Genomic DNA, 13,908 nt, shown 5'->3' with positions numbered 1-13,908 from the left:
ATATTTACATTTAATTTAGGATGCTTCAACCAAAGTGGTTCTTTTTAGGGAAGCCGGAAACACCAGAGGGCAGTGATGTATTGTAACGAAGTAGATTTACTGGATAATTTTGACTTTATTTTGACGTTACTCGAGTATTTCAGTTTTTTGCTAATTTCTACCTCTACTCCACTAAATGTATTGAATCACTTTAGTTGCTAGGCAGATTTGGATTAATGACGTGAAATATAATCAGCCCTTAAATCTGACTTTAGAAAGAAAGAAGTACTTTATTAATCCCCGTGGGGAAATTCAAGAATTCTGCATTTGACCCATCCTATAGTTAGGAGCAGTGGGCTGCCATATGTACGGCGCCCGGGGAACGGTGCCTTGCTCTGGGACACCACGGTAGCACTTGGTGTTTCGGGGACTTGAACCAGTGATCATTCAGTTCGTAGGCCAAGCCCCCACCACCGCCCCATTAGTTCCACCTGGAGTAAATTCAGCAGCTACCCTGCAGTATACAGTCATTCAAACTAGCTGAACCTTTACCAGCTCTGAGAACACTTTAATGATCAATAATTAAAACGTATCAGATATATTATTCTGAAAAGGACCAATCAAACAATGACTGTAACAGAGTATTCCTACACTCTGGTATTGTACTTTTCCTCTGCCAGAGGGACATGCTAGAGACCTGTTCACATCACAAATCTAAATCAGATCCAAGACGACTTTAAAGTGTTCTGACTTCCTTCAGTGGCTTCCTTTATTTAAAAAGTTCCCTCTATCCTTTGGTAGATCCGGATCTGTGCGAGTCCTGTCTGAGGTCACTGCACAAACCTCTCTGTGGGTTGCACCTTGGATATGAGGCTGTGCAGCTCGGGAGGGAAGTGTTGATCTATTTAAAGTGTAGAGTTTATGGTAGAACAAATGGTGAATGTTTGTCTAGTGTGATTTCCTTCTACTAAACCCCCCTGCCCAGAAAGATTCCGAGAGAATATTGTCTCTGTGCTGCTATGAACCTTAAACCTCTTGATGTTCCAGATGTAAAAGGTGCTATGAACTTAGTCAGAATTTCTAAATGTGCTTTGGAGAGATTTTATGTAAATGTTATATATAAATCATAGCTTAGCATTTACTGCAAACTGATACCTTGTCCCATCCACAGGAACAAAAATCCTCCATATGCAACAAAACAATAGTATATCATACAACAAAATGTCCGTTCTGACCCATAATTATTTAGCAAGGGTCATAATATGGTATTTCACAATGTGATGCATACTACAATGAAAAAAAAAGTGTTCAAGAGTGGTAGTACAGCATTTCAATTAGTCGTACGTAATAAATACAAATAATCCCAATAAAGCACATTTAAAAAGTCACAGTATTAATATTAAAACAGTTAGTGTGAAACCATCATTTAAATCAGAGTAGTGTTCATAATATGTCCAATGCTGTTATGTAATTATGTACTTAAGGATACAATTGGAACTACTTTATGGTTACATTGCACCCTTAACTGTGACGGTGTTACTGCGCAAAGGATTGTGGATCAGAACAGAGAAACACCCTGGTATTTTTGCCATAGTGCTTCATATTGGGACATGTTTAATAGTCTGGGTAATAGAACCCAAATATATACAAAGTCTCCATCTTCTCATCTACGAACAGAGGTGGGAGAAGTACTCAGATCTCCAAAATGTACTTAAAGTAGCGACAGTTAAAGTAGTCATTGTCTGATTGGTCCATTTCAGAATAATATCTCTGATATGTTTTATAATTATTGATCATTAAAGTGTTCTCAGAGCTGGTAAAGGTGCAGCTAGTTTGAATGGCTTTGTATTCTGCAGGGTAGCTGCTGGATTTACTGCAGGTGAACTAAAGTCTGATTTAAGGGCTGATTATATTTACCATCATTAATCCAGACCTGTAACTAAAGGGATTACATACATGTAGGGGAGTAAAAGTACAAAGCAACAAAAATGTAAGAGATGTACTTTGATACAAAAATAAGCGAACAAAACATGGTTTGTTTATTCCTTAAGTTTATTTGAAGTTAGAACAGAAGCAGGCTGACAGAAATTGCAATTTACAAAAACAGCTACATGTGGTGAAACCGAAGGAGCTCAGACGGCTCTGCAGACAGAAGCTTGGTGTGTTTCACAAACGTCTCTACATGTGACTGGAGCCGTACTCTCTTACTAACGTTTCAGCAGAGAAGAACGCAGAGCAGCAGGCGGAGGATGAAGACAGGCACTTCAGGCAAGATGGAGTTTGCCGAGCTACAGCAGGATCACCCATGAGACATTGCACTACCTTTATTTTTCACAATAAAACAATCAAATGGAGGAACGATATGGAGACAGTACTTTAATATGATGACCCCTCTGAGGACCCTTTGACTTGGTTCACATTGTTGTCTTGCAAATGAGGAACAAACTGAGGCTCTGAACAAACGAATACATCTCAGTGGAGTGATGCAGAGGATTCTCAGAAGTCTAAGATGAGACGGGAAATAAGGCGTGGGCTGACAAGTTTGTAACTGAATAGCAAAGCATCGACACTCATGTAAACTAAATGTTATGGTGCCTTTGAGTGACATTCAGGTTATCGCAATTATCAGTTTGATCAGCGTTCATATCAATCTGCCAGAATAATCCAGAAGTTCAGGAGAAATATGGAAGTGTGCTGTTAGAGGTAATAAAACATGCTCGAATGCCAAGGCAGAGTATTTTAAACCCTTCCATTTAATCTCTGCAATCATTCCACTGAGACACACACACACACGCCTCAGGTAGTTTACTTATTCATCCTGCGTTGTGAAGAACTTTCTGTGGAGAAAAGATGTTTGTAACTTTAAATTCAAACTGATTCAAACCTTTACTGATCATCAATGTTCTAAAGTGGGCTTCAATCTGGAGTTTATTTCCAAACAGGAGAGACGGAGTTATTGATTTTTCCAGCAGAAAATCCACAGAGGAAATTAAATGTTCATATGTTTTAATAGTTTAAGCTTTTTTAAACCATCAGCTTGTCTGCAACAAGAATTCCTAAATAGTTTAATTTATTCATTTGTTTTTCCTTAATGGATACAAGCCTAAACGTCTTTGGTGTACAAAAACAAATATTTAACATTGATTTACAATTTGGACGCTAACGTTATGAGAAAAGCCCCGTGGTTTATACCGAGGGAATGGAAATGTGTCCAATGTTTTTACACTTGGGTAGTCTCTTTCCTTTTGGCTCTGATTGTTTTACACCTTTGTACATTCCCTCACCTTTACTGCATCACAATATATTTATAATAAGATGGTATTTATCTCACCCCCCACCCTTAACCTAACCAGCTGCATTTGATGTCCTGATAAAAAGGAACTGGGATCATGTGACCTGAAGGTAAAAAGTAATGCTTTCATCTTTGAGTTTCTGTATTAAGCAGGAGCTCCACTTTAAAACTGATGTCGGTAAAGGTGTACTCTGATTACGAATTATAATGCAATCATTCCAGCTCGTTTAAATAACCATAAATATTCAGTGAAACTGAAACCGGCGTCTTGCAGCGTTTGTTCCAAAGACGGTAAACAGATCAAAGTGTGCTCGGTGTGAGGCTTTTGGGAAACGCAGGTCGAGTCTTTGACTTAAAGCGGCTGAATCGTGTCACTGCGCGGCTGTTGAAAGAGCTCTTATTTTGAAACTTGTGACTTTGCTTCCTCTTGGTTCTGAACGCAGTGCAATGAGCGACTCTTACCGCCGTCTCCTCAGTCCCTGATGCTCCTCACTTCTTGTGCGCCTCCTCCAGCAGCTTCATGGCAGCACAGTTGTTGGGCTCCACTCGGAGCAGCATGTTGACGCTCTCCTCGCAGGCTCGGATGTCCTGCAGGAAGACAACAGGAAATGTAGAGTTAGAAACCAATAGAGGTTGAGGAGACGTGACAGAAATGAAAAATGTACGCGCAGGTTTAAACTTTTTAAATGGTTTTTTCAAATGTCAATGTTTTCCTCCTATTCTGGATTACATTTATTGTAAACACTTTTTTATTTGACCTATACACTTCACTTCTGCTTTAATTGCACCATAATCTTGCACTATTTTATTTCTATTGCATTTCTTCTAGCACTCTTGTTGTTTTGTGTCTTTTATTTACATTTATTTTTGATATACTTGTGTTGCATTGTTGGAGGAGCTTGGGTCTTAAGATGTGCATTCCCATATCTACACTGTAGCTACTGTGTGCATCCAACAATACAGCTTTTGAACTTTTGAACATCGTGGCTGACAGCGCAGGAGTTACGCTTCTGTACACACAGCCTCCACAGCCTGCCGCCGCTCATCTTCAGAGGGAGAATAACACAGGAACCGCAGAGTGTCAGTGCTGTGGCCAGGTGTATTGTAATAGAGTTACAGCGCGTTACTAAAGCGGAGTCCAGTGTGTTTAGGTATGTTGGATAGCCAATAGCTGGCATTGCATAAACTGCTAACTTGCTAGCTAGGCGAGCTAGACAAACGTTGCGGGTTGTACACAATGTGTCATTTGTTTGCCCGGCATACAGTTTTCGGTCTGCGTCGCAACAGAATCATACACTAGTGCAAGCCATGGAGTCAGGAGATCAGTCGAGTATCTGGAATTTACAATTTGTTAAATCTACAACTATTGTTTATTGATTTATGTCTTTATTTTTTGCTCAAAATGATGGATTAAAGTAGCTATAAGAATATGGACCCTCACCCTAACCTGGTATCAGTATTGATATCCTAACAACACCCCTCCCTAGTGTTGAATAGTCATGAATAGAAGCTGCCGGAGGACAAACTACATGAAATATCAAGGGGCTTTTAATATGTCACCTGCACCTTTAAACCAGCATACAATTTGTGTGCTTGCATGTGCGTGCGCAGTGTGTGAAGTGAAGCATGGTCATGAGGGGTGGGGGATCTCACCTTGAGCCCCAGGTAGGCCTGAGACTTCCTGTAGAGCGCCTTGATGTTCCTGCCGTCCATCGTCAGAGCCTCGTCACAGTCTCTGATGGCGTCTCTGTACTGCTTTACTGACACGTAACACAGCGCCCTGATCCCACACACACACACACACACAAAATCACATTCTTTCAAACCATTCTGTCAAGCAGTATGCAACTACAGTGTTCCAAGGCTCTACACATATTAATCTTATTATTTTCCTCAGTTTTAAAAAAATGCATGTGTCGCATAACATTTCCGTTTCTTCCTTTTGTTTATGCGTTAAGCTCCCACAACCCAATATATTTTCATTTTTAAACCGACAATGGAGATGTCACAAGAGACAAAACTGACTCACTATTAACAGATCTGGAGGATCACTTATATTTTTTCACAGCAATATAGAATAAAGGTGTCGATTATGACCAATTATTAAAAAAAACTGTATTCAAGCGGTGTTAAAACTGTATGGTTAAGCACATGGACTCATTTATTTTGTGTGGTATGAAATTGGTATAGAGAATCATGGAATTAGTACAGAATCCTTGATTGGTAGTTTTGTGACATCACTAACTCAAGCATAGCTCCAGTCAGCCGTTTCAGCACTCTTCTATGAGGATATAAAGCGATTCAAAGACGGTACCCACCGGTTGGTGTAGGTGGTCGGCTCGGTGGGGTTGAGTTTGAGGCTCTGGCTGTACTTCTCGATGGCCTTCTTGTGTTCTCCTTTCTTCACCAGAGCGTTGCCTTCTTCTTTCAGGAGCTGAGCTTTCTTCACGTCTTTATCATTGGGCGCTGACGTCAAGAGAGAGAGGAACAAAAGGTCAGAGGCAGGAAAAGATCCAAAATGGAATTTGTTCCAAACACATGTTAAAGGGATAGTCCGGCGAAAATTGACCCCAGGGTCTTTTTCTGCATGAAAACTGATCAAATAAGCCCTCCAGAGAGTTGTTTTCGTTCATCAACCAGTATTGAGCTTGCCCGGAGCAACGCTAATAGCCCAAATGGCTTACAGTGCATTCGCTCAGGGCAGTGCGCAGAACGCTTCCAAAACGGCAATTGGAAATTCATATCTAGTGAGTGTTGACACTGAAATGAAAGGAGTTGCCTGTAACTTACATGCAGCTCCTTTCCATGGAATTATACATTCCTAAACATTCCTCCTTGAACTGAACTCCGGTGCATTCGATAATCGACTTGTGTGGACTTTCCTTGGAGAGGAGCTGGTATGGGGGGCAGTTGGTGAGTCTTGTAAGACAGTTCTTTTTAATAAACTTTGGGTTTGCAAACTACGTTGTTGGTGCTCTGTTTTATGTGTAGGGACCCTAGTCATGCTACTGCAGAGGTTTGGTGCTATTTAGAGCAATGTTAGTGGTTAAAAAATTCCGTTTTGGAAGCGTTCTGCGCACTGCCCCGATCGAATGCACTGTAAGCCATTTGGGCTATTAGCGTTGCTCCCGGTTGCTCCGGGCAAGCTCTATACTGGTTGATGAATGAAAAAAACTCTGGAGGGCTTACTTGATCAGTTTTCATGCAGAAAAAGACCCTGGGGTCAATTTTCGCCGGACTATCCCTTTAAGTTTATCTACATTTTAAAGGGGAAGAGTTGTGATGTTTTAAAGTGGCAGCATGGTGCTTACATGTGAAAAAGTGTCATAAGATGGATTAAACTCTAAATCATTTTTTTTACATTTCTGAAGTTACTCCTAAATCTGACTACAAAAAAAAATGCTGTTGATAGAAATCAGAGAATGTACAAACATGCAGCTGGTCAGTAATCAGACATTTTTTTTATACACGTTTGAATTAAAAGAACTAAACAAATTTTAAAAAAAACCATGATGTCTATCCCACCATACATAGGGCTCAGGACATCATTATTTTATATATAAAGAGGGGACACTTTCAAACCACCTCTGATACCAAGAAGGCCCATTTAGAAACATAAACAGACAACTCATGTTTGTGATTGGCCTATTTCATAAGCAGAAAAAGAGGCGCAAAAACGTGTAAAAAGTGATTTTACAATATTCTGTTTTCCTGTGATTTGGACATTTCTCCTCACCAGGTTTGCTGGTTTGATTGGTGCCGTTCTGTGTGGGAGCAGCGGTTCGTGGGGCGGCGTTGGCTGTGGCTTTCTGAGCAAGCTTTTCTCTGACAGACATGGGGACAGTGGGGATGGGAGGAAGCTTTTCCCTCCATGACAGACCGTCTGCCTCTGTGAGAGCCTTCGTCATCCTAAAAAAAAAAAAGAAGAAAAAGGTTGAAAAATAACCGTCATCTTTTTCAGTTCTTTAGGCGTTAAGAAACAATCCAGGGTTCTTTCACCATCAGGAAGTACAGTTCAAAGAGTAGCATGAAAAACAACAGGATGACAAAAACAACCTGAAATATAGATAGATGAAGCACAAAACATTCTGAATACGGCTCAATATATTGAATTTCTTCTGTAATGGGTAATCTAAAGAAGCGTATTCATCCATAGTCAGGGTACGACCATCAGGAGATACAATTGTGGAAGAACAGAGAGGAGCACTAACAAGATACTGCAGTAAAAAGGTGCACAAACTACAAACAGTTTAGCCAAAGTTTATGCTATATTTAAAAATATTTAACTGATAGTTCTGCAGATATTTTCTACTCTCCTCAAAGGCACAAGACTCCAATGGCAATGACCTTGCAGTACACCGCTGCCTCGATTGGTTAGTTAGTTAGTTGGCGTTAATATGTTAGTTGTTGTTTTAAAAGGGAAGTTTAAATTAATTGAAGTCCAACAATAACACAAATAAACTAACCAATCAATAAGTAAACAAGTACCTCCTGTGACCTGTGAGGTTTCTCTATGGAGTCTGGTGGCTTCAAAGAGAGATAACGACTTCAGATACCATCTGAAACTGGATGTCTGATGGCCAGCAAAGCAGTGAAACATTTTAAATATAACCTATCCTTTAACTGATATTGTCAATGTGAGCCATCTTTTAGGTTTCTTTCTACAATACCTTTTGTCCCCGTCCAGAGCCGAGCGTTGCTCAGGTTCCTGCTGCTACACATGTCCATTTCTTCAAACTAGGGGCGTGCCAATCACCATCTACTGTAGGTGGATCACTGCCTACAGATATGTACCTCATACAACCCCACTTCAAGGAATACAAACAATCCCCTGAAGAAGGGGTTGAACAAGCGCCCAGGTACCTGTTGGTGCCGTCGTGAGCCGCTGCGATGTTGCAGTCGATCTGCAGAGCCGTCTTGTAGTCGATGTAGGCCAGCCTGTAGCGCTCCAAAGCTTCGTAGGCAGCAGCACGGCGGAGCAGGGACTTCACATTATAGGGGAACAGCTCCAGAGACCTGAGTGAAATGATATCAACAGGTCAGATGATAAAATGTGCAATCAGCAAGAAAACAGAAAAAGGCTCCATCTCAACTTGTGGTAAGGCCAAAGCTGCAAGAGACCATGAGCAAAAGAAAACATCCTAACTTCAACACCATAACTGCTGGCACGAAATCAAACATGCTTCTGATTAGTGCTTGGCAGTGTAGCATTCATTACCAAACACCGGGGATTCTTTTTCCGTAGTATTACATTTTTCACAACAAAAATGGTTGCGAGTTGGCGAAAGGCGCTCTTGTGCCCCCGCTGTATTAAAGGGGACTCCTTTCACTGCTGCACCGGCGAAATGCACGCTGGGGTACAGCGCAGGAGCACGGCAGTTACAAAGTGTGCTAGCAGTACTATTAAAGATGGACGCTAAAGACAATGAGACCGTTAAGTAAGAAAGCGCTCTACGAGTGAAACAGGACCGTAGGAATAATAATCACATGGGTTTACGATTGTTTACACTGGACAAGGGTTTGTTTTATTGCACAACGCACAGCTTTTACCTGGAAAACAAGATTCAAAAAAGGAACAGTGAACAATTATCATCATGTTTGATGTTCCGTCACAAGATGGTGCTAAATGTGCATTTTGCAATTTCCGGATGAAAGTTAAAAAATTATAAACAGTGCTCAAGTTATCATGTGGTATGCCAAGTTTGTGGAATAAAAGAAATGGTATACATTTTGCAGTTGTTTCCTGCATTCCGAATCCTTCACCACATACGACTCATGAGGGCCACCAGCGGTCAACAGTTTGTTTGTGGTGCCAATAAGTATAATATGTGAATGTATGTGTGAATATTTGCAATCATGGAAAAATACAGTGATATACATCTTCTGATTATTAATGATCAGAAGCCATCTGTATTAAAAGTTGATTCTTTCTAAAGTTCAGCTACTGAAATAACCATTTTTTTTTAATTAAGCTACAATATATTTATATATAGATATAAAAACCAGACACCCAAAGATACATCTGAAACTCAAGAAAAGAATATTTGAAACAAACAGTAAAAAGGATATGATCACAGGGGTGGGAACCAAAAACCGGTTTGGAAATCTTATTTTTGGTTCTGATTATTGATGATAACGGAAATGGATCTTGCCTCTTTCTGTACAGTTAGAAACTCAGTTCAGAGTAAGAACAAATACAAATTGTCCAGTACCGGGATTAATAGAGTAAGATTAATCATGCTCCGGATCAGCTGATCGATCTCTCTCTCTTTCTCTCTCTCTCTCACACACACACACACTAGCTACACACACTAGCTACACACACTGCGGCTCCGCTGCCGTTAAACAGCTTCATCAACCCATCGCATGATCTTTCTCTAACACGCAATGAAGGTTATTAAGCGTTTTAGCTCCTATGTTGTTAATATTGACAACCAAATTAAACCTCTGACGTGATTTGTAAACATTAATATTCATTTGACTAAATGTTTTCATAGATACAAATTGTTCCCAGTGAAATTGGCCAGAGACTTATTTCTACCCTCTCAAAGAACGGAAATGGGAACAGGAATCATTGAAATCCAAACGATACCCAACCCTACAGACAACATAACAAAAAGGAATCAGTCACAGAGGACTACACTTACATATTGCAGTCTTTCACACACTCAGCACAGTTGCCATCTTTCAGATAGCTGGCTGCACGGTTTGAGTACAAAATGCCCAAATCTTCTGGCTCCTTTTTATCTGAAGAGACACATAAGAGTTTTCAAGAGAAGTATTTTTCAAACTGGGCATGTAATCTCAGTCAAAAGTCATTTTGCAATTTCCATTTTGAACACACATTAAGAGAAAGAAGAGCAATGCCAAGTGGTGAGATGTTATGTATGTTAGTTATTAAGATAAGATTTAGTAAAAGTGTCAGTTATCAATGTAGCCATGTTAATTAGTGTTGTTAAAGTTAAATATATTTTGATAGTGTGTTGAGTATTCAGGACATCTTAAACGAAAAGATTCATAAAGGGAGGAAGGATTTACTTTCATAAAATTAAGAGTCTTAACATCAGACTAAAAATAGAGCAGTGTGATATTTAAAAAATCCATAGCATTACATTTAAAAGTTGCTTTTAATGACCTTTATTTTGACGTGTTTCCGACTTATTGAATACATTCATATAATAAAAATACATTCCAGCTTTCACTTTATTTGTTCTGTTTATTTTGAATGTTTTCCACAAGGAGACACTGCAACGCTTTAATTCACAAACAGTGCAGTCACCAAGAGATTACGTTTCACCTGACCCTTAACATCCCTGTTTTAGCTGAAACTGTATTTATTAACAGCTCTGCATGACAATTACTTTACCCAATGTTAAGTAATATATACATATAAAAAATTGTTATCCTTTAAATTGTGTTGATTGGATAATTCATTATTCAACCTATGGTAGCATCGGTACCACTTTACAATAAGACTACCAGTATAAAGCGTTTACGAATAGTTTGTAAATAGTTTATTAATTAGGTTGTGAACACTTTATAAATCATTAATAAGCTTTTATAAGACATGAGATAAACAAAACATCAAGATGAATGAGGGGAGAATCAACTCAGTGAACAACAGATACCGAGGACGCTGATGAAGAACACGGAGTAAGCTAGGTAGCCAATATAAGGCTTAGTCATCTTGCTGAATAGTGAGCCTGTATTGATGTATGAAAACTATGTTAGAACTGGTTAATAAATGGTTCTTAATGATTCATAAAATGTTTACAACCTAATTAATTACCCTTTATGAATCCTTTATAAGGGTAATCTTATTGTAAAGTGGTACCGTAGCATCTCTATTGTTCAATAGCCTTGAATATGCGCTGTGCACCCATCTTCTGAAATCTTAATGAAACATGTTTAAGTTTACCCTGATATTTTGCATGTATGCACAGGTTATACGCAAGCAGCACTTACTGCACTTCTCCAGCTCTTTGATGGCCAGGCTGTAGATATTGATGGCCTCTCCATACTGGCCCGTCTTGAAAGTTTCATTTCCAGCTTGTTTCAGCTCAGTCCAGGACTTGGACTTCTGTTTCTGAGGCATCTCTGCTTTTTAAATGTTAACTGAAAAGATTAAACACTGGTTAACATGTGTGCATGGTACGTCAAATGATAAATGTATCAGCACTTTCTAAAATGTTACTTCAAACCGGAACTAGATCCCTAAGATCCACATTGCATTTAAAATTCGCACATCATTACTCAATAATAAATAAATAAATGCAACTTGCACACTTGTATGTATTTATATAGTATCATGAGTGTATGTATATTGTAGAGTAGTACGTGTGTATATTAAAGTCTGACTAATTATGTGTTTATGTTATGTATTCTATAGATACTCTATAGATATTTATCCCTGAACTGTTAATACATGTACATCTACTGTTAATGTTTAATTTAATTGTAGCTCATTTGAAAGGCCATGTTAACATGCGTTTCCTTTAAATGTTTGGATTTCTGTAGGGTTTTTTTTTTGGTCTAATTTGCTATGGCAATACGATTCTGCAGTGCTGCAGAACCGGAACCTGCAGCAAACCAATTTAAACTGCGTCAGGCCAGTTTTAAATGTACAACTTTTAATGCCACGCAAATATTTCCCTGAATAAAACAATAAAAGCTAAATAAAAGTAGCACGTATTTCAGGTTTGTTAAACGACTTTAGCTTGACCTAAGTGGAACTAACAAACTGTAGGTATAAAATAGCCACAATTTCGGCATAACAAATATATACCGTTTGCTTATATGTTAACACAAATACTTTAGCTAAACGTATGTTGATTTAGGTTTCACTTCAACCTTAACTACGTACCGCCAATGCCATCTAACCAAAAATGACATGACATGTTAGCTTAAAAAATAAGTTGTTATAGCCTGGTACGTAGCTGTATTACGTATTTCATAAAGCAGAATGACCATTTCATCAAACTAGCACTAAAAGTTCACTTTAAAAGAGATAACATATCGAATTTAAATCCCACATATGTGGTTCTGTTTTAACTAGCACTCTTTTGTTGTTGATTTGCCAAGTTAGCTCGCTAGCTAAGTTATGCTAATTCAAGCTACATTTGAGATAGCACAAGCTACCAAAGCTAACTATGCTAACGTAAGGAGGCTCGCTCACTTCTTACCGGCTCTCGGTTCCTCTGAGAAAAAGCGACACAGTTCTCCTCTTGACGACACAAATGACCGAAAAAAACGACTACCTGTACCCGAAACTATCTGAACGCGTTATTAATACTGACATTACTTTTTGGACGTTTTATTCTCCTTGTTGTTGGTCTTAGCGGGATTTTCTTTTGCCGGTGTGGGGGTTTATACACAGGGTGCGGTAATAAAACTTGCGGGATTGCTGTAGTAACTTCTCGGTTTTTCTGGAGCTACAGCATGGATGAACATTAGCTGCAGCAGTGTTGCTTTTACTTCCCCTTACATGCCGCGTTCAAGTCCTAGGCATATCGTAGGAATTTGGGATTTCAATGGCGCCCCCTGGTTGCCACATTGGATTTAACATATGTAACGGTTTAATATAAATATTTAAATATAATCAAACGTTTTCATTAAATACACATATAATAACTCGTACCAAAAGGAAATACTAACAAAAGGTGACGAAATAAATATAAATATTCATCAATACGTTTTTATTCCCTTCTTATGTTTAGTGACTGAAACCTGGTTTGGAATCATTCCATCTCGTCTCATGGATGATGGATTTTATAGATGAAGATAACTTTTACAAAAAAATAACAATATCATTTTATATTATTGCTATATTCCTACTGATTTGTTTTACCAATAAAATTTAAACTAATTGTTAACTATTTCCCATTTAACATATCTATTCAATATGCTTTATGGGTTAGTAAAACAATGTTGTTTTATCAAATACAAGATGATATTAAAGTGTTAATTACCCAACATATTTTTTGTTTTAAATAACTAAAATGTGTTTAATACAAAATAATCATCCTTTTTTGCAAGAGCATTCCATTTGTTCACACCAAAGTGAAATACTTTATAACGTACATCATCTTACATTAAATTACATTACATGATATTATGTTTTGTAAATTATTGTAGTGAAGCAGATAGGAAAAGTAAGTGCAGTATTTGAGGAAATGCATAAAAAAGATACATTTAATTCATGGAAAGAGCATTTGTGGAAGTTTGTTGATTTCCACGTACTCTGAACGCATCATTAGACGGGCAGCAGCAGCTGTTCGGTTTCTATTTCAGAGAAGTGGGGAGCGAAAGCTGATGTTTAAAACCAAATCTCGCGATGTTTCAGTTTGTTGTTTTAACTCTAGGCATAAACTTTGATTTGATTTGTTACATTTTCCTCCTGCACCTTTATTTCCCTGATTAAATTTAGAACAACAGACGATTACATTAACACTGTATTCCCTGTCTATGTCTCTTCCTATTCTGTTTTTTCTAATATTGCTTGTTTTTGAAGGGTGGTTTTATTATTATTATTATTATTATTATTATTATTATTATTATTATTATTATTATTATTATTATTATTATTATTATTATTAGCAGTAGTAGTAGTAGTAGTAGTAGTAGTAGTAGTAGTAGTA

At 38.3% G+C, this 13,908-nt stretch overlaps 1 protein-coding gene across 3 annotated transcripts; it reads right to left on the bottom strand.

The window, feature by feature from the left end:
- Nucleotides 1–2,013: 2,013 nt before the first annotated feature.
- On the bottom strand, nucleotides 2,014–12,748 carry tomm34 (translocase of outer mitochondrial membrane 34). 3 transcript variants are annotated; one of them, XM_063911382.1, is made up of 9 exons: nucleotides 12,454–12,746; nucleotides 11,237–11,386; nucleotides 9,919–10,018; nucleotides 8,135–8,287; nucleotides 7,008–7,180; nucleotides 5,590–5,737; nucleotides 4,925–5,051; nucleotides 3,734–3,859; nucleotides 2,014–2,816 (listed from the first exon to the last, which is right to left on the bottom strand). In XM_063911382.1, exons 2-8 carry the CDS (start codon nucleotides 11,364–11,366, stop codon nucleotides 3,761–3,763), a joined length of 930 nt encoding a protein of 309 aa, XP_063767452.1. In that variant the 5' UTR covers nucleotides 11,367–11,386; nucleotides 12,454–12,746; the 3' UTR covers nucleotides 2,014–2,816; nucleotides 3,734–3,760. The 3 variants fall into 3 exon arrangements, with proteins under 3 accessions (XP_063767452.1, XP_063767451.1, XP_063767450.1); XM_063911381.1 differs by having other exon boundaries at nucleotides 2,014–3,859; nucleotides 12,447–12,748; XM_063911380.1 differs by having other exon boundaries at nucleotides 2,014–3,859.
- Nucleotides 12,749–13,908: the final 1,160 nt, after the last annotated feature.

The sequence above is a fragment of the Eleginops maclovinus genome, chromosome 20 (genome assembly GCF_036324505.1).
Source record: "Eleginops maclovinus isolate JMC-PN-2008 ecotype Puerto Natales chromosome 20, JC_Emac_rtc_rv5, whole genome shotgun sequence".
Lineage (NCBI taxonomy): Eukaryota > Metazoa > Chordata > Actinopteri > Perciformes > Eleginopidae > Eleginops > Eleginops maclovinus.
This window is presented reverse-complemented; position numbering and strand designations above follow the sequence as displayed.